At 52.0% G+C, this 22,361-nt stretch overlaps 2 protein-coding genes across 2 annotated transcripts in view; one reads left to right on the top strand and one right to left on the bottom strand.

Annotated features, from left to right (window-relative positions):
- Positions 1-18: 18 nt before the first annotated feature.
- Positions 19-1,735, top strand: KRTCAP3 (keratinocyte associated protein 3; the record flags this gene model as incomplete). The annotated part of the gene is made up of 5 exons (XM_026047231.1): positions 19-195; positions 277-336; positions 860-1,060; positions 1,149-1,283; positions 1,651-1,735. Coding segments are annotated over 5 exons (657 nt in total), but the record flags the coding sequence as incomplete, so codon positions are not given.
- Positions 1,736-2,357: 622 nt separating this feature from the next.
- IFT172 (intraflagellar transport 172) overlaps positions 2,358-22,361 on the bottom strand; it is a 39,074-nt gene continuing 19,070 nt past the window's right edge. The window contains exons 21-47 of the mRNA XM_026047237.1: positions 21,686-21,934; positions 20,162-20,240; positions 19,647-19,767; positions 19,078-19,222; positions 18,916-19,005; positions 18,403-18,500; positions 17,303-17,438; positions 17,107-17,223; positions 16,411-16,553; positions 15,632-15,725; positions 15,313-15,377; positions 15,011-15,191; positions 14,358-14,467; positions 13,823-13,952; positions 13,148-13,246; positions 12,726-12,835; positions 12,143-12,206; positions 11,150-11,236; positions 8,938-9,054; positions 8,359-8,469; positions 7,263-7,382; positions 5,952-6,047; positions 5,251-5,310; positions 3,588-3,686; positions 3,271-3,424; positions 2,848-2,939; positions 2,358-2,523 (exon numbers count right to left, since the gene is read on the bottom strand). Coding sequence (XP_025903022.1) covers positions 2,434-2,523; positions 2,848-2,939; positions 3,271-3,424; positions 3,588-3,686; positions 5,251-5,310; positions 5,952-6,047; positions 7,263-7,382; positions 8,359-8,469; positions 8,938-9,054; positions 11,150-11,236; positions 12,143-12,206; positions 12,726-12,835; positions 13,148-13,246; positions 13,823-13,952; positions 14,358-14,467; positions 15,011-15,191; positions 15,313-15,377; positions 15,632-15,725; positions 16,411-16,553; positions 17,107-17,223; positions 17,303-17,438; positions 18,403-18,500; positions 18,916-19,005; positions 19,078-19,222; positions 19,647-19,767; positions 20,162-20,240; positions 21,686-21,934 — 3,057 coding nt within the window. The 3' untranslated portion in view covers positions 2,358-2,433. The remainder of the gene's footprint in view (positions 2,524-2,847; positions 2,940-3,270; positions 3,425-3,587; positions 3,687-5,250; positions 5,311-5,951; positions 6,048-7,262; positions 7,383-8,358; positions 8,470-8,937; positions 9,055-11,149; positions 11,237-12,142; positions 12,207-12,725; positions 12,836-13,147; positions 13,247-13,822; positions 13,953-14,357; positions 14,468-15,010; positions 15,192-15,312; positions 15,378-15,631; positions 15,726-16,410; positions 16,554-17,106; positions 17,224-17,302; positions 17,439-18,402; positions 18,501-18,915; positions 19,006-19,077; positions 19,223-19,646; positions 19,768-20,161; positions 20,241-21,685; positions 21,935-22,361) is intronic.

The following is a 22,361-nucleotide window of genomic DNA, read 5'->3' on the forward strand; positions in this document are numbered from 1 at the left end:
CGGTGGCGCCCGGGGCCGGGGACGTCGCGGCGGCTGCGGCGTGCGGGGCTGGCACTGCTCGTGCTCGGCCACGGCAACCTGGTGCTGGGCGCCATCGTGCACGGCTCCGTGCTGCGGCACGTGGCCGGCACCGACCGCGCCGGCACCCCCGAGTACGCGGTGGCCAACGTGGTGTCCGTGGTGTCGGGGCTGCTGGTGAGAGCGGCGGGGCCGGGGGGCCATGCGGGCGGAGCGGGGCCGGCGCTGCCCGCGGTGAGCGCCGGTCTCTCCCTGCAGAGCGTCGCCGCGGGCATCGTCGCCATCCTGGTGTCCAACGACCTGTCCCGGGAGCCTCTGGTGAGTGTGGGGCCGGGGCCGGGGCCGGGGCCGGGGCCGAGAGGAGCCGAGCGCAGGGGCCGTTGCCGCCCAGGCCCGGCCGCCTGCCGCTCCCTTGGACCTTGTCCCCGGCAGCTCCTTCCGCCTCCGGCGCCTCGCAGGTGGCAGGTGCYTCCCGGGCTGCGCGGGGTGCTGGGGTGGCAAAAGGGGCAGTGACTTCGGCAGCTGCCTGGGGCCGGCCCTGCCCACGACTGCTGCAGAGCTGGGTCCGCAGCCCTGGAGCAGCCCGGGGGAGGGGGCTGCCCAGCAGTGCTGAGGGCACCAGAGAGGCAGAGGGTGCAAGAGCTTGTGGGAGCCAGGGCAAAGAGGCGCAGGGGACACGGGGTTGCTGTGTTTGTCGCACAGGCCTCAGCCAGCCCCGTTTCCCTGCACTGTGGCCAGAGGGCAGGTGTGCCCGGCCCAGAGCAGTGGCGGGACAGGCTCTGGCTGCGCGCGCTCTTGTTTGCCCTGGCTCTGTGCTGATGTGTCTCCTTGCCGCCTGCAGCACTGGGCCCTGCTGAGTGTGTCCCTCCTGAACAGCTTGCTGTCCACTGCATGCAGCGTGGGCCTGGCGCTGGCCATTGCCCTCACCGTTCGCAGCCGGGGAATGCGGCTGGTCATGGGCTGCAACAGCCCTGCACTGCCCGCTGATGCTCGTGCAGCCATTGCGACCAATGACTGCCCTTTCAACACCACGCGCATCTACGTGAGTCTGCGGGGTGGTGGGTGCCTGTATTGGCTCTGCCCGCTCCTGCTGCCCACGGCCCGTGGGACCCCTGGCCTCTGCTCTGCAGGACACGGCCCTGGCACTCTGGTCCCTCTCCCTGGTGCTGGCGACCGCGGAGGCCGTGCTGTCCGGCAGGTGCTCTTGGATGGCTTTGACAGTGCAGGGCATCAGGCCGTGCACACGCAGCTCCCTCAGCAAGCAGGTACATCGGGCGCAGCATCTGCCCCCCTCCCCTCTTTGCTTTCCCTCAGCTGCAGCTTGAAGGTGCTGGGTTCGCTGGGCCGCTTGTTCTGCACAGGTGGCTCAGCTGCCAGTGAGGATGCTGGCAGTGCTGCTCGGTTTCAAGGGGCCCGTGGCCCTCCTGGCAGTGCCGCTGCACTTGCTGTGCCCCTGCTGCACAGCCCCAGCCGGGCGCTGGCACCCTTTGGCTTGGTCACAGCGGGCCCCGCTCTGYCTGTGTCCCAGGGGCCTAGTCTGTTCAGTGCCGCTACCCTGGACGGCCCTCCAGCCCCTCCTCAAGCCGTTTGCATACCCAGTGCACGTGTTGATGGAGTTGCTTTCTCCACTAGCTGCCTAAGCCAGGTGCAACGGAGGCGGCGCCACCACGTGAGACGCGGCAGCTCCTGGGGGGACTTGCTGATTCCGGGATGTAGCTGGACGGGTGAGTGCAGTGTGTGGGCTGTGCTCAGGGCTCGGTCCCGGTGAGGAGGTCCTGCGGGCCAGGCCAGCCCTGCGCTCACATGTGGTGGCCTCACAGGTGCTGCTGCAGGAGCGCCAGCCCCAGAAGGGGAGGCTGCCGCCGCGGATACCGCACGGGCTGGAGGCCGCAGGAGCAGCGCGCGGCCCTGCGCAGCCCGGCCAAGCTGCCCGGCAGCACCGGGCACTGGCCCCTTCCTCGGCTGCAGCCGCAAGGACCTGCGCAGGGCACGGAGGCTCTGGGGTGGGGGGGTCCTTCCTGCAGGGGTGGCCGGTGGCCGGCAGAGACGCCCCCGGGAGACTGGCCCAGCTGCACAACAGCTGATGCCTCTGCTGGTTCCTCGGGCAAATAAAGATTTAATTCCCACACTGGCTGTGTGTGTGACTGCCCCGCGGTGGATGCTGGAAGGAAGGACACGAAGCCAGCAGCCAAGCCCATCTTCCTGCTTGTTCCCACTGGGAGCCAGGGTCCCACTGCAACCACCACCCAGCAAGGTGGAGGCCACATATTTGGCTCGGGAGAAGCAGCACCATGAAGGCCGTAGCCCTGTGCCCTGGGAGCCACGGACAGGAGCTGAGCAGGGTCGAGATGTCTTTATTGAGGGAGCTGTGAAGGGCTGAGTGCTGCCACCAGCACCGTGCAGCTGCCACCCCGCTCACTGGAAGGAGAAGCTGGTGCTCGGGAGCCCCCCGCACCACTGGCTGAGGAACTTGAGCACGTCCTGACATGCAGGGCTGTGCGATGTCTGCAGGGTGAGAGAGGCGGCCTGGTGCTGGGGCAGCACAGCCGCCTCCAAGGCACCCGCCGCCACCCTGCGCCCGGAGGAGCTGCACGCACATGCCCGGGCCTGTCCCAGCCCTGCTGATCCCTGCCCATCCCTGCCTGGCAGCAGGCCCCACTCATCCCTGCCGGGCAGCAGSATGGGACAACCCATGGCCGGCATCTCCCCCGAGATGGGCAGTACCTTGTGCCCAGCACGTGGGAGAAGCCGCCAGGCCTGACGGAGGCGGCAGGGGGACAGGGTGAGTGACACATACACACACACCTCACCACCGAACAGCCAGCTCACCTTGACAGCCATGAGGAACTTGTTCCACGTGTCTTTGTTGGCTTCTCGGCCCAGCCGCTTGAACTCCATCTTGTTCCTTAGCACAGGGTACCCTGGACATAGCAGCACCCCCACGGGGCAGGGGCGTCATGATCTGCCACCAGCAGCAGCTGCAAGCTCCACGTGTGCACCAAAGCAGCCCTGGCTTGCAGACTCCATGGAGCCGTGAGCCAGAAGAGCCCTGGTCCTGGTGGGTGCGTGCGTGCACGCACATGTGTATGTGTGCGCACACATATGTGTGTGCATGCAGATGCATGTGCGTGTGCACTTGCACACACGCATTTCACACTGAGCCACATGTCCCAGGCTGTGCCGCGGGATGCTGCACAGGGCCAATGGTCCCGCAGCATTCCCAGCTCCCTGCCGCTCCCTGCGTGCACTCACCTGTAAGCACACAGGGCAGGGAGCGCACTCCCGTGCTTGCAGCCACGAGTGAAGCTTCGTACGTGTCGCGCTCATCCTGCGGGAGCACCTGCTCCAGTCGCTGGTCCATGGACATGGTGAGCACCCAGTCCCTGACCTCCTCCCGCTTCTCCTCCTGCGGGACAGAGCCAGGGCACCCCCTGAGCTGGCCCTGCCCAGCGCCCGCTCCTCAGCATGGGTGGACAGGCACAGAGCTGACACTGCCCTCCTATAGCCCCCTCAGAGAGGGCCTTGAGGCCGCAGCACTGCTTGCTGTGCTGCCGGTGGGGGATACTCACAGGCACATGCTGATGTGCTGGAAGGGGCACCTCAAAGGGAATGTCCGTCCTCTGGAAATCCGAGTGGTCCAGGGAATCTGGGTTCCCCTCTTCGATGGCCTGCGGGAGAAGACGACCTTGCACTGGGCACTGGGCATGTGCTGTGCCGCACACTGCCCCCTTACTGGAGGATCYGGCAGGGGCTCGCAGGGCCGTTGGGCTGCTCGGACACCGACCACCTGGTCAGCGCGAGGCCCGAGCACTGGTCAGTGAGCGGAGCTGGGTGCCTCTGCCTGCACAATCTGCAGGGAGAGCCACCAAGCAGGACCATGTGGCAGGAGGGCCAACCAGGGTATTGCCTGGGTCCCTGGCCACGTGTAAAGACCTCAGGCGGCATCACGGCTCCCTGGCCTCTCCCCGTGGGCTGCAGCGCCCCGGGCTTTGCTCTGGGGCCACAGTTGGGCTTGCTGAGCCCAGTGCTGCTCTGTGCTCCAGGACGGGGGTAACCCCTGCTCACCTGGACCTGCTAGGTGAGCCTGTCTCCCAGGGCCCACTTTACCAGCAACTTTTACTGTGCCCCCTTTTTTTTCTCTCCCTTTTAGCTAATTGCAAAATCCCAAAGACACATTTGTAACCACCTCTGCTGCGCAACACCATTTAAAACAAAGAATGCTATTCAAGAGTGACTACCAATTATAAATAATCACATAGAAATAATGTGGATGCGTGTGGATGGCTGAGCACACTGCACCACCACTTTCAGCAGTTAGATCCATTACCTGGTAAATGAAGAGTGGGACTCATCCCCTCTAGCTGTAGTTGTTGGTCTCACAGATGTCAGCTAAAGACTCCTGTGTTTGTGCTGGGCCATCCTGGGCTCCTTTCATCAAGGATGGAGCACTAGGCAATACCAGTCTTAGTGTTCACAGCACAATCCACACTGTGGGGCTGGCATTACTGAGGTCCTGTCTATGAGTGTTGAGCTGGCTGGGCCCTCCTGGGTGCCAGGCAGCTATAGCCACCACTGCAGTGTCACACAGGTGCCCCTGAAACAGTCTGTTGCTCTAACTTGTCAGGTGACCTCAAGAAAGGAAAGATGAAATGGGGAACTTTTTTTCCAAGCAGCTGCTGACAGTGCTTGGAAGACTGGTACAATAATACCTGGCACCTTCCTAGGTTTCAGTGTTTTGTGGTGACCAACCACCKAAGAAGCACTCAAGGAAGGAGCTGACTGGCATGAGGATTCAACTCCTGACTCTTGTATCATAGTAGCTAAAGCATCAGGGAATGCCTTTCCCCCAGGAAAGTTTTCCTTCTCTTGCAACAACTTGGATAAGCTCATTCTGAAGGCTGTAATGGCACTTCCAGTTCTGAAGACCATAACCTCGCGTGGTCAAGGCAGCAACCAGAATGCACAGTGATGTGGTCACATGCCAGGTGACAGGATCAGAGCCTCCCGGACAGCCTGCATGGCAAGTCCTGCCAACAGCCAGTGCTGAGACTCTCGGGGCTCTGCACATACACAGCATTTCTCAGAGCCCTGAGTGCTGCCAGCACCAGCTCACACAGGGTCAGACACATCTGGGCCTCAGGAGTGCCCTGGCCAGCCAGGGCGTCTGTGCTGAACCCGCAGCACAATGCTATTTTAAGCATGATGTCCCTCCGTCTGGAAGATTACACTCACATCTGAAAGGTCCAGGAAGCGGTTCAGGAAGATGAATGCCATGTTCTCCCAGTGGACTGCCTGGTGCAGGGAAAAGCAAGTGAAAACAGGCAGCTGATGGTCACCTTCATGGCCACAACTCCCCGAGCATGATGTGGTTCTGCCTGGTGGCAACATCCTGCCTGCGACAGGTGAGTGTGGAGGGAGAGTGCGCAGCACCACTCACCACCCTGAGGACCACTCTGCGGGGGTCTGCCGGGACAAGCAGTCCCTCAGGCCACCGAGGGAACCTGCATGGAGCCTGGCACTACCACACGGCCAGCGCACGTCGACAGCAACGCGCTGCTGTCTGCCTTGTGTCACTGCATGGGGCCAGCGGGCAGTGCAGCCTCAGGAGTGTTAGTCAGGTACGAAGCCAGGTGGACTCCAGCTAAGTCCCCTGTATCTACAGTAGCAGAGAGAACATAATGTGGCCTCTACCCTATCCCTTGCAGTACATGTCCTCTTGCTGTCTCAGGTTTCCCCTTCCACTAGCTATGCCCATGCTATGAGGAAATGTAGGACTGGAAAGGCATTTGGAGGAAAGGCCTCCAAAGCCAGTACTTGGCTACTGGTGCATTAATGAGTCTGATGCAGAGCTGGGGGAAGATCAGAGAAAACAGTGTTCAGAAACCCCGAGCTCAGGCTCCACATTTGTGCTCTCTGCGGCAGACAGCTCTTACCTTGGCAGCTGTCCCAGCTTCATAGAAGGCTTTGTCTGCAGGAATAAGCTCAGTGTGGCGAAGCAGGGAGATGGACAGCTTGGCAGCCACAGCATCCTGCAGACACAGAGCACAGTAAAGCCACATCAGACACACAGAAAAATTGCCCGTTGGCCTAGAAGGGTCTCATGACATCATCCTGCCCCACGGCAGGAACTTTGCACCCACACATTCCTGGTGCATTTGTCTAACTTAAAAGCCTCCAAGGATTGAACTTTTAGAGTTCCCCTTCATGGCCATCCTAAGGTGAAGGGCCTCTGACAGAAAAATCTATTCTTCTGGCTAATCTGTGTTCCCCTTGTGGCAATTAATATACAAAGAGCTGGAAAACAGATGATATCTTTCCTGTTCCAGCAGTTATTTTCTCTTGTCATCTCTTCCTTCAGGCTATTCCCATAGGCTAGGTCCTCCAACCCAACTCTCTCTCCTATCTTTTCTGTTCTCTGGGCCCTTTCCGAGCAATTCCTATTTTCAGTCTGGACATTKGACCCTTTGAAGCCTCACTCATGTGGAGCTGAAGGACTAATTCCTGCTTCCTGTGTTCTCCTCTGGCTTATACTTCCTAATATAACAGCTGTCTTTGCAGGAACTGGACACTGCTGACACATTCAGCAATGATCCAATGTACTCTCACTCAATCCCTCTAACTATCCGCTTTCCATCTTGTGTCCGAATCCTTGGTTATTCCTGCTTGAAGGCACTTCTCSCAGTCTACTTCACAGGAATAGCACCCCACTTTTCTGATTAAGTCTCTCTATTCACCTTTTCTGTGCCAGTCGTCTTCTCCCCTTTTCAGAGCTAAGCATCCTAGATGACATTTATGGAATGTACACCAAAGAATCACAGAGTGACTAAGGTTGGAAGGGACGTCTGAAGATCATCTAGTCCAACTTCTCTGCACAAGCAGGGTCACCTCAAGCACAGCACAAAGGAACACGTTCAGGCAGGTTTTGAACATCTCCAGAGAAGGAAACTTCACAGCCTCTCTGGGCAACCTGTTCCAGTGCTGTCACCCTCGCAGCCGTTTTTTTTTTCTCAAATTCAGACAGATTTTTCTGTGTTACAATTTGTGTCTGTTGCCTCTTATCCTGATCCCCAGTTCCTCCCACTCATGGCGAGCTCTTATATCACCACAGTGCTATTCTCATGCATCCATGGTGCCAAGTGATCCATGAAGTGGAACTGTGAACTATGGATAGCCCTGAACCTGCACGTCCCCATAGGGCTCCATATTTTGGATGCTGATCAGACAAAGGAACTTTGAGACCTTACCAGCTGCTTCACACCCTGCGCAGCAGAGCGAGTGGCGTAGTAGTGCGCTATCAACAGCATGGTCTCAAACTCCTCGTGTGCTGGAGTGTTTGCTTCACTTGACTTTAACAAATTTTCACTCTGAGGAACAGAAAGGGGTAGTTATTGGGAACATGTGAGCACTGGGCACTTCATCCACTTGAGCATGCGGGAGAGAAGTCTGAGATATCTAGGCATCCCTTGGAGTCTGAAAATGCTCTGGGCCATGAGCGCTCTGGGCCCTACAGAGTGCTGGAGTAAGGAGTCTGCAGAAGGGGAGAGCTGGGGTACTGTGGAAGGACAACACTGGAAGCAACACTGAGTTTGGGGATTAGTGGCTTTTGTTTTTGCTAGAGGGAGAAATTTGTGGACAGAGACAGAGAAGAGGCAATCAGGGGCTCTAGCTGGAGGCAGGAGTGTTTGGGACAAGGAAGAAGGAGCAGAGGGCTTTGACAATCTCTGGGAAGATGAGAATTCTTAGTTTCTAGACTCTGTAGTTCTATGCTTTTACCCAGTTCCTGACCCACTTAAGTAGACACATACAGGTGTAAGAATCCCAGAATCCCAGAATGGTTGAGTTGGAAGGGACCTCTAGAGATCATCTGGTCCAACTCTCTGCTCCAGCAGGAACATCCAAAGCACGAGGCATTCGGTCACATCCAGGTGGGTTTTGAAGACCTCCAGAGAAGGAGACTCCACAGCCTCCCTGGACAGCCTGTTGCAGGGCTCTGGCACCCTCACAGTAAAGAAATTCTTCTTCACATGGAGATGGAAGAAAAGTGGGGACATACTGTGACCACTTCCCATGCACCACCAACACAGGGAGCTCTGCAAGTGCCAATGTCCACACCCCACCGCCACTCTATGACCTGCCCTGACCCACTTCTAGGATTTGGCCTTCAGTTCAGGGTCGTCATCTTCTCTGACTTGCCAGATCACGTCCGCTCCACAGGACCATTCTTGTCCTGTTGTCCCTCCTACCACTTCATTTCACCAGAAACTGTCTCTCTGCTCCCCTACAGGAGCTGCCTGAGATGTTGGTGTTTAATAGGGAGTGGCGGCCCAAGATCTTACTCACCAAATTGAAGAGAACATCACGCAGGTCAGCCCAGCTGGAGTAGGCCTCGGCACAGTTCATGCCAGATGCATTCACCATCTCCACAAAGAGACGTTTGTAAATGTTGAAATTCTGGAGAAAAAAAAAAAAAAAAAAAGGGAGAGAAATCTTGAGGCAGCCAGAAGGGGAATCAGCGAAAGTCTGGAGCACTTCTCTTGTCAAACACAGGCTGTGGGAAAGGCAGCTGGGTGCACAGGCTCCTGGAGGGGCACTGCTGCAGACTGCTCATTGCAAGGGGTGCTACAGCACAGGGCAGAGGATGCTCCCCCAGCTAGCACTCTGGTCCAGCAAACGTGATCACATTCTGGACTTGGTGGCTTAGGCATTTAAAATGAACATGAAGATTCAAAATCCTCCAGCTCCTTCTCAGTGGAGAACATTGCAGGAGAATTGAGGAGCCCCTGGAAGAAGCCACAGTAGGGTGGAAGTAACTTGGGCACCTTCTGCCTGACGGTGCCAACTCTGAATTGAAAATCTGATTCATGTAGCACATCACAGCACATGGCAAATCACACCAGGATGTCATGCTGTCTCCATTACCTGTGGATTGGCAGGCGCTCCATGGTGGACATACAGGCTCAGGGCTTTGTCCCAGCTGCCCTCCCGGATGAGGTGGGTTGCATATAGAGCTACATATTTGTGTAAGACTTTATAGTTCTGGAGAAGACACATAGAAAGCAGTGCATGGGATTACCATGAGGTTCATAGAACGAGATTCACAAACTGAATGCTTATGGAAGGGAGGCTTAAGATGTGTACACATAAACCCATACACATGAATGCCCGTGGTGAGCTGAGCACAACCGGACAAAATCACACTGCACACAGACGATGTGGCTTTTGGTTTGGGCCACACATGACATCCTGGTTAGTTGATGCTATACTGATCCTTCATCTGTGAAAAACAAAGCTTACCACTTGCCAAAGAAACACTGCCAAGTACTTAGAGGAAGCAGTACTTCCTCAAATGTGGCACCAGAGGTACCTATTCTAAACCAGCACTTGCTATCCTGTGCAAGAATGAACCCAAACACTTGCTGGACTGTAGACTTTCAGAACATGTGAGCTTACTATAGGACCTTTTGCAAAAGCTGACAGATCTCTGAGATGGCCAGACTCCCTGGAGCACTGTTCACGTACACTGCTCTCCCTTTACCAAGTGTTTTTGATGCTGGTAGATCTTGAAGAAATCCTAGCTTAGGAAGAATCTGTTTCACACAGGCCTAAATATGCCAATGAGGTGAGGAAGATGGTACAGAAGACGAGCAACGTCAGAAAGCACACCAGCAGAAACAAGGTTAAGCACATGAGAGAACTGAGCCATTATATTGCAGCTAAAAGTGACCACTTGGATCTGGGTGCTGATGAAACACAAGGTACAGGACAGACTGAGATAAAGATTTAGTCTGAATGTAACTTGTTTTGGTCAATATGACTTTTTATGGGACTGTATAATGACTCTGTAATAGCTGAGCAAAAGTCATGAAGTTCTGCACTGGCCATGAAGCAAAGTTGTGCTAACACCTTTTTTTAGAGGTAGATATATTCTTGGAGTAAGTGCGTTAGCGCTGTGCTTCTGACTGATAGTAAACTTGGCTGAGCATTTGTCATTCTTTACAGAAGAGATTTAACATTTCTTCTATAATTCAAACAGCAACATGGAGGTACACAACTACTACAGCAAACACCATTCATATCACTAGAGGAGCCTGATGCTCCCCCCCAAAAAAATAATAAAAAAAAGTATTAGAACCCAAATTCAGGTTACTGGTTACGATTACTTCATTAAAAACAAAGTTCTGAAAACACAGTATGACACATAATGAATGTTTGCCTTAGTTATCAGTGCTTGCCTGAAAGATTAGCTGCATCCTCTGCAGCTATTGCAGATTCTTCCCAGGGGTGACTCTGTTGTTTGCTCTGAAGCAGCTCTTCGCTTTAGAGGATCAACACCTGCCCTAAGCTTAGCTCCATTATCACTGAACACAAACAGGCTCTCAGAGCAAATCCCGGTACTCTAGAGCATTCTGCTCCTGTTACTGCACTGTAGCACTGCAAAACAGTTTCGTCTTATTTTTTTTTTTTTTTTTTTATTATTCTGTTGAGATCATTTTGTTATTTTTTAATTCAGTAAAAATGTAAAGTTGTCAAATTTGCTTTCATGATGAATCAATGACTCATTTCAAATAATCCCAGGTTTCTACCTGGTATCAGTTTCAACTGAAATCAGGTTTCTAAAGAACAAGAAGAAAGAAGGATTTCTTCTACAAAGGACTTCCGCGATGTCAATTTCTTTCAGCCTAAACTGGGGCCAAACTCTTCTCGGCAGTGGTCAGTGACACGGCAAGGGGTAATGGGTATAAATAAAACACAGTTTATACCTTTATAAAGGTATAAATAAAACACAGTTTAATCGCCACATGAGGAAGAACTGCTGGAGCAAGGGGGTTGGACTATATGTCTCTAGAGGTCCCTTCCAACCTCAACCATTCTGAGATTCTGTAAACATCTCATGTAGCTCATTACTGTGTTCTACTGACCACAGAATTTAATTCCAGAATGTTCTTGGGTTCTAACACTTCCCTGCTAGTGCAAATTGGTCAAGATGGAGACAGGGGAGCAGTGTTTTCCTAGTGACTCCCCATGCTCCTCACAGAAGTCTCTGCTCCATCCCTGCCCACTCGTCTCCACTAGTTCTGCTCCTCAGAGCCAGTCTCAGCTCTGTTTCTTGAAGGCTCACATGGGCACTCACCTGCTTAGCTGCAACCTCGAGGCACTTCTCCCATTGCTCCCGCTCTGCATACATGTCCAGAGCAGCCATGACGTCTACTCCCACCAGCTGTGGATAGAAACAACCATAAATGGCCTGTGCAGGCAAGATTTCCTACGAGCATCAAAGCGGGCACCAGCCCACCCAGGGCCAAGATGGACACATCCAATGTGACACATCCAGGACACAAAAGCCATGACTCAGAAGCACATATAGACTCCTAACCTATGGGCATATTTCAGTAAAAGCCCCTAACAAACACTCAAAGGACCTGGACTCCCCACTATAAGAGAGAAGTGGAGCTACTGGAGTGAGTTTAGGAAAGAACTTCTTAGTAGGGACTGGAGCATCTCTCACATGAGGAAAGGCTGAGAGAATTGGAACCCTGGAGAAAACTGAAAAGTTGTGTCTTAAATATTGTTGTGYCTTAAATACTCAAAGGGAGAGTATAAAGAGGATGGGGACAGACTCTTTTCAGTGGTGCTCAGAGATAGAACAAGAGTCAATAGGCACAATCTGAAACACAAGTTTTTCCGTCTGAACATAAGGAAAAAACTTCTTTATTGTGAGAGAGACAGAGCACTGGAACATGTTGGCCAAGAGAGGCTGTGGAGTCTCCATTCTTGAAGATTTCAAAAGCCGTCTGCACAGGCTTCTGGGCAATGTGCTCTGGGTGACCCTACTTGGGCAGGAGTGTTAAACTAGATGATCTCTAGATGATCAAGGAGGTTGTGGAGTCTCCCAAGGAGGCTGTGGAGTCTCCCTCTCTGGAAGTCTTCAAAACCTGCATGGACACCACCCTGTGCCCCGTGCTCTGGGTGTCCCGGCTGGAGCAGGGCGGGTCGACTAGATGATCTCTAGAGGTCCCCTACAATCTTAATGATTCTGTGATCTCCAGAGGTCCCTTTCAACCTCAGATTTTCTGTGATCTGCACAGATCCTGATGTTGCTCTCTGGGGCATCCCAAATACATACCGAATCTACCTTTCCTTGGTTCTTTAGATACTCCTTGTAACACTGGTCCACATATTCCTCTGACCTATTAAAAAGAAAACATCTTAATAGAAATACTAATATTGTCTTTCCTTAGTGCAGAGGCTGGATTCAACTTCATCTGCTCTGGCATAAAGTAGACTTACAGCCATGCCCATCTTTCTGGTCTGCTGCTAGGAGTATAGGTAGAAAGAAAAAGAAAGGGCCTGGACAGCTCCATGTAGTATTGTTTGTGAGGAGGGAAAGGGATCACAGGACCTTCAGGAACGAAACATGACTGTAGGAACATGACAAATGAAGGGGATATTAAGACAGGACAAAGAAAATGGGGGGATGATAACTCCTCTGGGATATATGGCAAATGGGCAATAGAAGAGTGTCAGGATTGTAAAGGGATGGAAGGCTTGGGAAGGGCAGTTGTGCAGGAAGTGCCCTGTGGAGACTGGGAAGGCTACAGTGTGGAGAATGCAGGGGACTTGGGGGAAGCAAAGCAGGAGAGGGCAAAGGATCACTAAGGAACTAGAGGGAGAGAAGGAAGAGCCTATTCGAGAAGGAAAGGACATACCTGGGATCTAATTCCTTGGCCACGCGTTTAGCCTTGTTCCATTCCTCCCCTTCAATGAAGGCATCAATTGCTTCTCGTATGAGGTCCAAGTTGAGGTAGAGCTCTGCTGCCTATAGGGCGAGAGAAATTCCTATGGGGCTGAAATACCACAGGCACCCTGCAGCCTAGGCTGGAGCTGGTGCTGGTGGAAGTGCCTAGCGCAGCAACAACACAAGGTCTCTTCCCCAAAGACTAACAAGAGTAACCCCCATCTGTTTCCTGGCTCCCTGCAAGACCTGGCTTTCTCACATTGCCCCCTTCCTCCTCCCCGAAGGCTCAGCACTGCTAGACTCTCAGACAGGGTAACCCACCCCTCGCCCCAGGATGTGACCTGGCCTCTTCCCCTTGTATATGGTTCTCCAAAGTCAGGAGCCAGCCCTTACCGCACTGTACTTCTTCATGGCCACCAGCTGAGGAGCCACTGTCTGTGTTACCTCAATGCTCTGTGATGGGCCCAAGAACTTAATGGCCAGCTCAGCTGCCTATGGAGAGAAGTTGTCAGCAGTGTAAGTGATAAGAGATGCCTAAGAGAGAGATGAAGCTGGAAAGAGCTCAGCTCCAACTTAAGACCTGAATTATGGGGGAAAGAGAAGGAGAAGTGACAGCTCACTTCAGAAATTTAGAAGAGCAAAGTCCAGCTACTTCTACACATGGGACATCAGATAAGGATACAAGTATTGCTGAAGTTGGCACAAGGGCCTAGTGATTAGTGTGAATTAGAACAAAATCCACAGACTGTTGGACTGGGTCATGAGGAGAGGGCGGTGGTCCAAATACCAGCCAAATCAGAGTCCAGCTCTTTGGTGCAGAGAGATATGGGCACAAGGACACTTGCACAGTGCTGGATGTAGTGCCTGAGCAAGAGTGCCAGCACAGTGAAGGCTAAGCACAGAGCCCATCATGGCTCAGAGAAGGATGATGAAGAGCTCTTAGACTCTGAGGCATTGGGCTCTGCAGCTCCTCTCTTGCGCACTGCACTAAACGCAGTATCTCTGGAATGCACTGCAGCTTGTGAGAGACCTAGAGCAGATAAGGGGACTCATAGGCCCTTACAGTACCTTCAGCAAGCACTTCTCCGTCAGGACGCTGTTGCTGGGATCCTGCACCTTCAGATAGCAGTCCACTGCCCTGGCGTACTCCCCAGCCTGCTCCCACTCCCGTGCCTGCTCCAGCAGCCCTTCCGTTCCTCTGTAGGGAGTAATGCAGCCTATGAGCAAGCCTGCTCTACTCCCAAAGACATCTTGCAGACAGCATGCAGGGAACGGGCCAGGAAGGCCCACAGCAGAGCTGAGTCAGAGAGGAATGAGCACAGGCAATTCTGAGGGGAGAACTGGTCAAGGACCCTGGAGGGACGAGCAGTGGGGGAGACCTGGGAGATCTGTAAGTAGCAAGAAGACTCTTGGGAGACCTCAGATGGCAACAAGCTTGGAGTACCTCTGAGCAGGCAGGCAGGAAGATGGGAAACCCATGCAGGAAGAAGTCAAGGGTTGTCAGGATGTCAAGGATCCAGTCAGGCTATCTCTGCAAACGTCAGTGCAATAGCCCAGGAGAAGAGCAAACTGTTGCCTGAAGCTTCACCCCAACATTTCTCACCTGGAGCCCTTCTTGGCAGCCTCCCTGCTGCATTCCTCCTGCAGTGCTTCCAGACGACCAGGCACATACTCCTTGCAGATCCGCAGAGCCTCACTCCACATGCCAGCCTCCTGCACAAGGACACCAGAGAGCAGAAACTTTCATCAGTTCATGAACATGATTCTATGATTCTACGATTCTATGAACATGCATCACACTCCTGGCACCACATAGTACATCTGTCCATTCAAGTCATCTTGGCACAGCACCCACAGGGAGAAGAAAACAAGGAAGAAGAATCTCACTCCTTTCTCTTGCAGAATGCCAACTGCATCCATCTATTCATCCAGGTTACCATAGGACTGGTTCACCTATTCCAGCTATCTCTGCAGAATAGGCACTTACAGTCTCCAAATGCAACCTATTTATGTTAACCCTTAGGACCCTCCACAGCCTCCTGGTAGGACAGTTACACAGCTGGGCAAGAGCCAAGGTATGCAGTGAAATCTATACCAATGCAGTCTTTTAAGGGCAGGCCAGAACAAAGATCTACTAGGAACCACCCGAGTAAATGATTTCTCTGTGCCTACTAAGCTGCCAGGGAGAGCTGGATTTCACTCCCTCTCCATCCAGACCTCGTTCTCAGAAAGCAAGGAACATAAGCCTATGTTTACCTTATAGTACTTAATTGCCAGTTCAGGTCTCTGTGCTCGTAGGAGGAAGGCCTCTGCTTTCTGGAAATCTCTCTGCTCATAGGCAAAACGGGCCTGTCCCACGAGCACATCAGCCACGCTGTCTGGGTCATGAGCCTCGGCCACACGCTGTGCAGCATCCCAGTTCTGGTTGTGCACAAACCTAGGGCAGTTGACATGAGATTTAACAGGCGCAGCAAAAAAGAGCACACCAGTGATGAAGCAGCAAGCAGGCTGGTAGGCATGAGGAGATGCAGCAGGCCAGATTGAGGAAGGATACCTACATCAGCACTGCCTCCTTGGGCTTCCCAGCTTTAATGAACTCCGCTTCAGCCTCTTCAAATTTGCCCTAGGAGAGAGGAAGGAGTTTCTTTGCATGTCTTCCTGCTCTGATACCAACACATGATTCTCTACACTTACCATGAGGCAAAACACATTTATGAAACAGATATGCGTATGGAAGCTCGGGGCTGCAACTCTGAAGCTTTTTTGGGTGAGCAGTTACTGCAGTTATATAAATGCCTCCTGAGGCAGCTTTTAAGGAAAGCTTTTCAATTACCTGTGTGACCAGGGAACTCCAATCTATTTCAGGAGTAAAATTACCTCATCTTCTAGGAACATGGCATACTTTAAGTGGATCTCTCGCATCTTCTGCTTCATGGAGAGGCGGGCCAGCTCAAAAGCAAATTCAAAAGTACTGCAGTAGAAGAGAGAGTGGGGTGAAAAAGGGGCTATGTGCTGTGAGGACATGTCTTTATTAAGATCAAGAAATCAAGTAGTGCACAAGACTGCCAGAGGAGAGAGAGGAAGACAGAGGGTCCCAAGTAAGTGATCATTGTCCCTTTCTCTTGATCAGAGAACAGGAGGTGTTACAGATCTCACTAAGGAGATTCAGCTCCTTCATGACTGCTCTTAGTGCCAGATGCCCTTAAGAGGTGGCCATGAGGCTCCCGGAAGCCTGGAGAAGTGGGAGAGAGGCAGGGATGCAGCAATGAATGGTACTGCAGACAGATGGCTGGGCAGGTGCAGAGTGGGACCAACTCTCTTCTGGTAGGCAGCTACTGATGGTGAGTACCTCATCTCAGTGTTCAGAGGCTCTTACAAGGCCTCCCTATATAAGTTAAAGAGCAACCTGCTTTTATCTGTCCAGATCAGATTTTATACAAGTGAGACTAACAAGTGGACAGGACTCTTCTGGTAACTCCTCTGTGCCAAAGAAACAGATTACCTGTTTCAGATAATAACAGATTTACCTGTGCAGATACAAAGGGATAACATGCTGTATGCTACACATGCAGTTTTCATGTGCATACACATATTTTGGGCTGTCTTTCTTTCTGAGGTTATTCGGATAGAACTGCTGGGCTTGTGAACTTGCTTACCCACTGTCTGCTGCATGGTCAATGGCCGTCTCCAGAAGTCCAAATTTACTGAGGAGTTTCACAGCTGCCTCTCCACCCAGACTCTTTGCCCACATATAGGCCACATGCTTATAGGAGTTCGCCCCACCATGTGCCTTGGCCACCTATTCAAAACAAAGAAAAATGAAGGGCTCAATGCAGGCTGAGCCATGACTCCCATTTCATATGACTCCTGTACTCCTGAGGGAGCATCAGAAATACTTGTTGTTTCCTGAAAAGCTAACTCTTCTGTAGCTACCCTGGAGTGAGGAGACTGTGACAAAGGCTTGTAAGGCAGAGCACAGGGAGAAGAGGCTGCTCTTTCACAGCAAGGCTTATGCTTGTTTAGGTCAGCAGAAATGATCCCTGGCCGGGAATCTGTCCACCCTGGAGGGAAGCAGTGCAGGGGAGCACTGCCACAACGTACTTCTGAGGCACAGTGCTGGGCAGGGGTCTGGAGCGCCAAGGGGTCTAGTGCAACTTTTGGGGCACAGTGCTGCAAAGCAGTTAGGAGCAAAGCAGTGGCAGAGGGTCTGCATCTTTGCCACCTGCTGAAGCTGAACAGTGCACTTCATATCTTGAAATTTTGGAGTGAATAGAAGCAGGGCAATTCCTACTGGCACTCTACAGTCAAATCCTGGCCTGTGCAGAGTGAGATAGCTGTTAAGTGCTTATTACCCTGTAAGCTTCATCCCACATGTCATTCATTCTGTACATGTTTACTGTGGCCTTCCAGTCCTTAGCTTCTAGGTAGTGGTACTCAGCCTCCTGTAAACGTCCCTCAGCCTCTAGCTCCTGCAATGAGAGACAACGAGTTAATGATGCTCTTGTCCCCACTCGGCCCAGGTGATCCCTTGCCATGACCTCTGCTCACCTTGCCCAGGTGCAGGTGAGTATCGCTCAGTAAATCCTTGTGATATTTGGCTACCAGGCAAACCATCTCATCATACATCTTACACTTCTTGTACATGGTGATGGCCAGATCAGGTTCATCGACAGTGATATACAGCCTGGGAACACAAGCACACTCACGTGGCTCAGCTGAAGATGTGAGCAGTTCAAGCAGTCCCGCTGCATCCTGCCCAGCTGTGACAGAGTCCTGGGGCATGTGGCCAAAAGGCAGGACTGTGTGTGCAGCCCGAGGAGCCCCTGGGCTTGTGACCTATTCATATCTTGGTCTCTAACCTGAGGCTGTCAGTCCAGTTGGGATGATAACTTGGCAACAGCAGCAAAACTTTCTCATATAGGCCATCAAAAAGACTACCTTCTGCACTAAGGTGTGGCCTTTCCACCTGCAGTGCCTCCTCTCATGTGCTGGCCATCCTTGAGATCAGGACCATGGCATCAGACACTCAGCTTCGTTTGCCCCTGCTCATGGTAACCTTATTACATTATTTAAATAACCTAATACTGACAACACTACTGACAACATCCATCTATATGGAAAACATTTTATGTTCCAGATCTGATTCTGAGCTGTCTGTGTCAGATCAGATCTGATACCCTGCAGCAGGGACAAGTCTTGCCACATTTCCACTGCTACACAGACAGCCGTGCCCCAACTAGATCTTCTTTGTATTCTGGTGGTCAGAGATCGTCACTCCTGCCACTCCAGGTCTTGCTGAAGAGAGCTGTTCCCTTCTGCCCCCCCCAATCCCACATAGCCTCTGGGGCTCCTCATGTGTGGTCCTCACACCTCTCCTGCCCCTGCAATGTCACATATCTCTCATGATGTATCCCTTTCCCAGTTCCTTGTTCTAACTCTGGCTTTATATCCCCTCAGATACAATAACAATGTGAGTTCTCTTAGAAATTTTGCTTCAAGTATCAGCTGGAGGTCTCTGAGTGTAGAGAGAATATTTCTGACCCTTTCAAACTCTAGCTCCAAACTCCACCCCCTTCCAGGAAAGGGCTCTTTGCTAGAGTAAGATTTTCAGGGTGCAATGTTGGACTAGCACCAAGGAAGATGCTTACCTCTCTGCTTCTTTGTACTTGCCCTGCTTCTCCATCTCCTGGGCCTGGGTTATGTAGAGCACTGACACATCTTCCTGACTCATACACTTGACTGCCAGCTGCCAAGAGGAACATACATGCAACAAGCTCCAGGACACTGCACAGAAATGTCCTGACACACAGTGACCTTTCTTACTGTACTGAAGACAGAAAAAGCAATCTCCATCCCACTATAAACACACATATATACCAAAATTTCTGCAGAGAATGGGCAGTCATTTGGTACTGCAACCAAAGCACGCAGATCCAAGGCCCCTGGAGCGCACTATTTGTGTCAAGAGGTGCACCCTCGGGGGTTGATGAAGTACAGGGGGACATAGCCAGGATGCAGGGGCTCATCTCTTGCTGGCTGCTAGATGTCCCTGCACTGATCCTTTGGGAAGAGGGCAAAAGACACCACCACCTCCTCGTGGAAGACAATACACCTCTTAGAAGTAGGGTGAGGTGTGCAGAACATTTTGCTTTTGTCACTACCTTGTGAGCCTGTTCCCAGAGCCCAGCCTGCGTGTACATGTCAATGGCCTCCTTGGTCTGGTCTCCTTTGATGTACAGCTCCTCTGCGACCTGTGGGGAGACAGCCATGGTCAGCAGTCCTCAGGGACCCAGAGAAGCAATGACTGTACTCTGTGGTCCCACCTGATACTCTTGCAAGGCTGCATAGTGTTGGGCGATCTTGAGATAATATTTGGCTGCTGTTTGTTTGTCCTGCAAGTCCAAAATGTAGATAGCCTTCTTCCACTGCCGGGCTCCCAAGGCTGCTTCAATGGCCTTAACAGAGCACCTAGCATAAGAAACACAGCTTTACAGCCAGCCAGCACCCATCTCCACTAGCTGAGCTAAGTCCTCAGGGAGTCTCAGGGAGACCAAAGTAGGCTGCTGCTTGAATCTTCTTCCTTCAGTTAGAGCAACAAGACAGACCTGAATAACTTCACAGTATCAGAAGAAGGCCAAGGTCAGGAGCATTGACAGAGCTAAAGGTACAGAATGAAGAACTAGGACAGCAGAGAACAGCAAAGCAGGACTGACACCCACTGACAAGGCTGTGGAGGGAAATCTATGTCTAGGCCAGCAGAGACCACACGTAAGTATTAGGGGTGCTGGCAAAGCTGGAATGGAATCAGCCATGCTGATTCAAACAAACTAGTGGACTTTGTGGCCTGCCAAATTATACTGCTGCTGATTATACAGCCACCACGTGCTCCCACCTGGCTTCAATATAATGGTTAATGGCAGCATCCAGCTGTTTCTGCTGCACCAAATGGTCTCCCCAGGTCTCCTCCAGCTTCACAACTTCTGCAGGAAACACCAGGCGAGCCAGCTCCACCGCTGTAAGAGGACAGGATAGCTGTTATGTTGAATCCAGCAAGGAAGCAGAGCTGAGCGGCATGCAGGCCCACTGGGAGGGCATGGGGGATGGAGGGCGTGTTGAAGCCACTCCATCTCCAGCAGAAAAACGCAGTGATCTGCACCCTGTGGGGAACCAGGCCAAACCCATGCGAGTGCAATAAGCACAATCAAGGCCTTTGGAAGAGGATCCTGTCCTGGGGCTTTGCCTACAGGCACAACTATGTGAGAACCCATACACTGAATAATAATGATAAATGGGCACTTCAGAGGAACTAGGCCACTCTAGGCTCCAGAGCAATAGCTCATGTTGCTAGCACGCCAGAGTACCAGGGCTCCTGATGGGGACAGGGGAGGAACATATTTAGTACAATACCTTTCAGGAAGGCGCTGCCCTTGCAATAGCACTCCAGAGCCTTCCGTGGGTTCCCAACCTTCTCAAACAGGTCTCCAGCCTAATGACAAATACAAGCTGCTCATTTCCAGATCCACTGTCTCTGCATAACAGCATGCCCCGCTTCCAGCTCCGTGTACAGCTTTCGCTCCTGTCAGACAATCCCTGCTCAGGAACTTACCCACCTGCTATGACTCCCCCAATAACCAACAGCATGCACACAGCGGTAACTTCTTGGAAAGACTGCATGTACTGAAACCATTGTCCTCTCTGCTGACCCACATACCCCAAGTGTTCTTCTGGACTCTTATGTTTTAGTAAGATAAACGCTTTGGAGACAGCCTCTCTTCTCTTTGCACAGAGAGTGGTGCAGTGACAGCCTGGTCTGTGACTGTGGCCACCAGGTGCTTGGTTATGCTGGAGCCCTGGCAATGAGCAGGGGATGGGAAGGCTCAGCAGCTTGCAGCAGGTTTTGACCTGATAGGAAAGGGCAACAGCCAACAGGGTGGGATGAGGCTCAAAACTTGTACCAACTAGAACACAGCATAAGAAAGGCCATCCTGGAAGACTAAAGATTCAGGTCTTTCAGTATTGTCATAGAGGCTAAAGCACATGTCTAGGGAAAGATTATAAGAACAGAGCCATCTCTTTCCCACTCTATCAATTTGTGATAATCTGCACTGCAGCGGCTTCCTGAGTTCATATCATGATGTCCCAGCAGCATCATTTTGAATGGTTTTTGGTAGACTACCTCCATGAGTTATCTGATCACTTTTGGATTTTGGTATCAAAACATCTTGAAGGAACGAGCAGCTGCCTATTTCTCGTGTTATTAGACACGGAGCAATCACCTCCCTTCTCTATGATATACATGGTTTTACAGATTGTGTTCATAACCTCCTGTTACTCTTCCTTACCTTTTCCACTTAGACCATCCTCATATGAAGGCTCTAGCATCATTTCTTATTCTGCTATGAAGAAGTGCTGTAGATTTGGTGCTGCAGAGCACCAAATTAGTGCTGTGGAGTCTCCTTCTCTGGAGGTCTTCAAAACCCACCTGGATGCCACCCTGTGCCACATGCTATAAGTGTCCCTGCTGGAACAGGGAGGTTGGACTAGATGATCTCTAGCGGCCCTTTCCAACCTTAACCATCCTGTGATTTCCACAGTGGCATGTTTTCTGTTTAATTAGCAGCTCCTTTCCTATTGGTTCCTRCCTTCCCAGGGGACTGCTTGACTATTGCTGAATGCTCAGCTGATGTGTCAAAGATTTATCACCAGTGACTTGTGATCTTTTCCCTGACTAGTAACGGCAATTCTAGAGCTCAGCTATGTATGACAGATGCAGTCATCATTTTCTCTCAATGTTATCTGTGAATTTATCAAGATAAAATTACATCTGCTGCTTTCCAGTCCCGTCCCCCTGTATACTGCAGAGGCAGAAGATGGGGTAAGAAGTTTGATGCCACTAAATAAGAACAAGGCCCAGCAGAGTGGTCCACTCACCTGTTCATATAATTCCCCTCTGACCAATGCTGTGGAGATCCTATTGATGACATCTCCATTGGTCAGGAGCTCATCCCTGCTCATGGCCAGCTGCGCTGCCTTGGCTGGCAGCCCAGCTCGCAGGTATAGGCTGATGGCAGCCAGGTAGTCTCCCTGTCCCTCCTGGACCTCCCCAGCCTTCTCCTCCTGCTGTGTATCCAGCAGCCACTGGTAGTAGCCTTTACGCAGCTTATCCAGCATCGGGTGTCCCTGCAGGGAAATGTAGCATTGGTCAGTCTGCACAAGGCAGGAAATGGTCCTGCTCCTCCTAAAGGCTCTGCACAGCACCTGGCACCAACCCCATTGCTGTCCAGTTAGATTAAGCAACTGGAGTTAGCAGAAACCACTGTGCAATACCAGACCATTCATTCTCTTCTGAAGCCCTGGCTGTTCTTAAGTGAACCTCAGTAGCTTTCTTCCTTGTTACTCACCCAGGTCTGTTCTTTCATCAAAAGCAACCTCCTTTTATTTTCCTTTGCATTGTCTTAGACTTTTCCAGACTATTCTCTGTTTTATTCCTTGGCTGTCAGATGCAAGAACCACTGATCTTTCTCTGCCTTGTCCATGCACAACTCTGGCTAAGGCAGTCCTGACTGGACCACAGCTCTGAGGCACCTTGGCCCGCGGTTCAAGCTAC

This window comes from Nothoprocta perdicaria, unplaced genomic scaffold (genome assembly GCF_003342845.1).
Source record: "Nothoprocta perdicaria isolate Ctin4 unplaced genomic scaffold, notPer1 scaffold_484, whole genome shotgun sequence".
Lineage (NCBI taxonomy): Eukaryota > Metazoa > Chordata > Aves > Tinamiformes > Tinamidae > Nothoprocta > Nothoprocta perdicaria.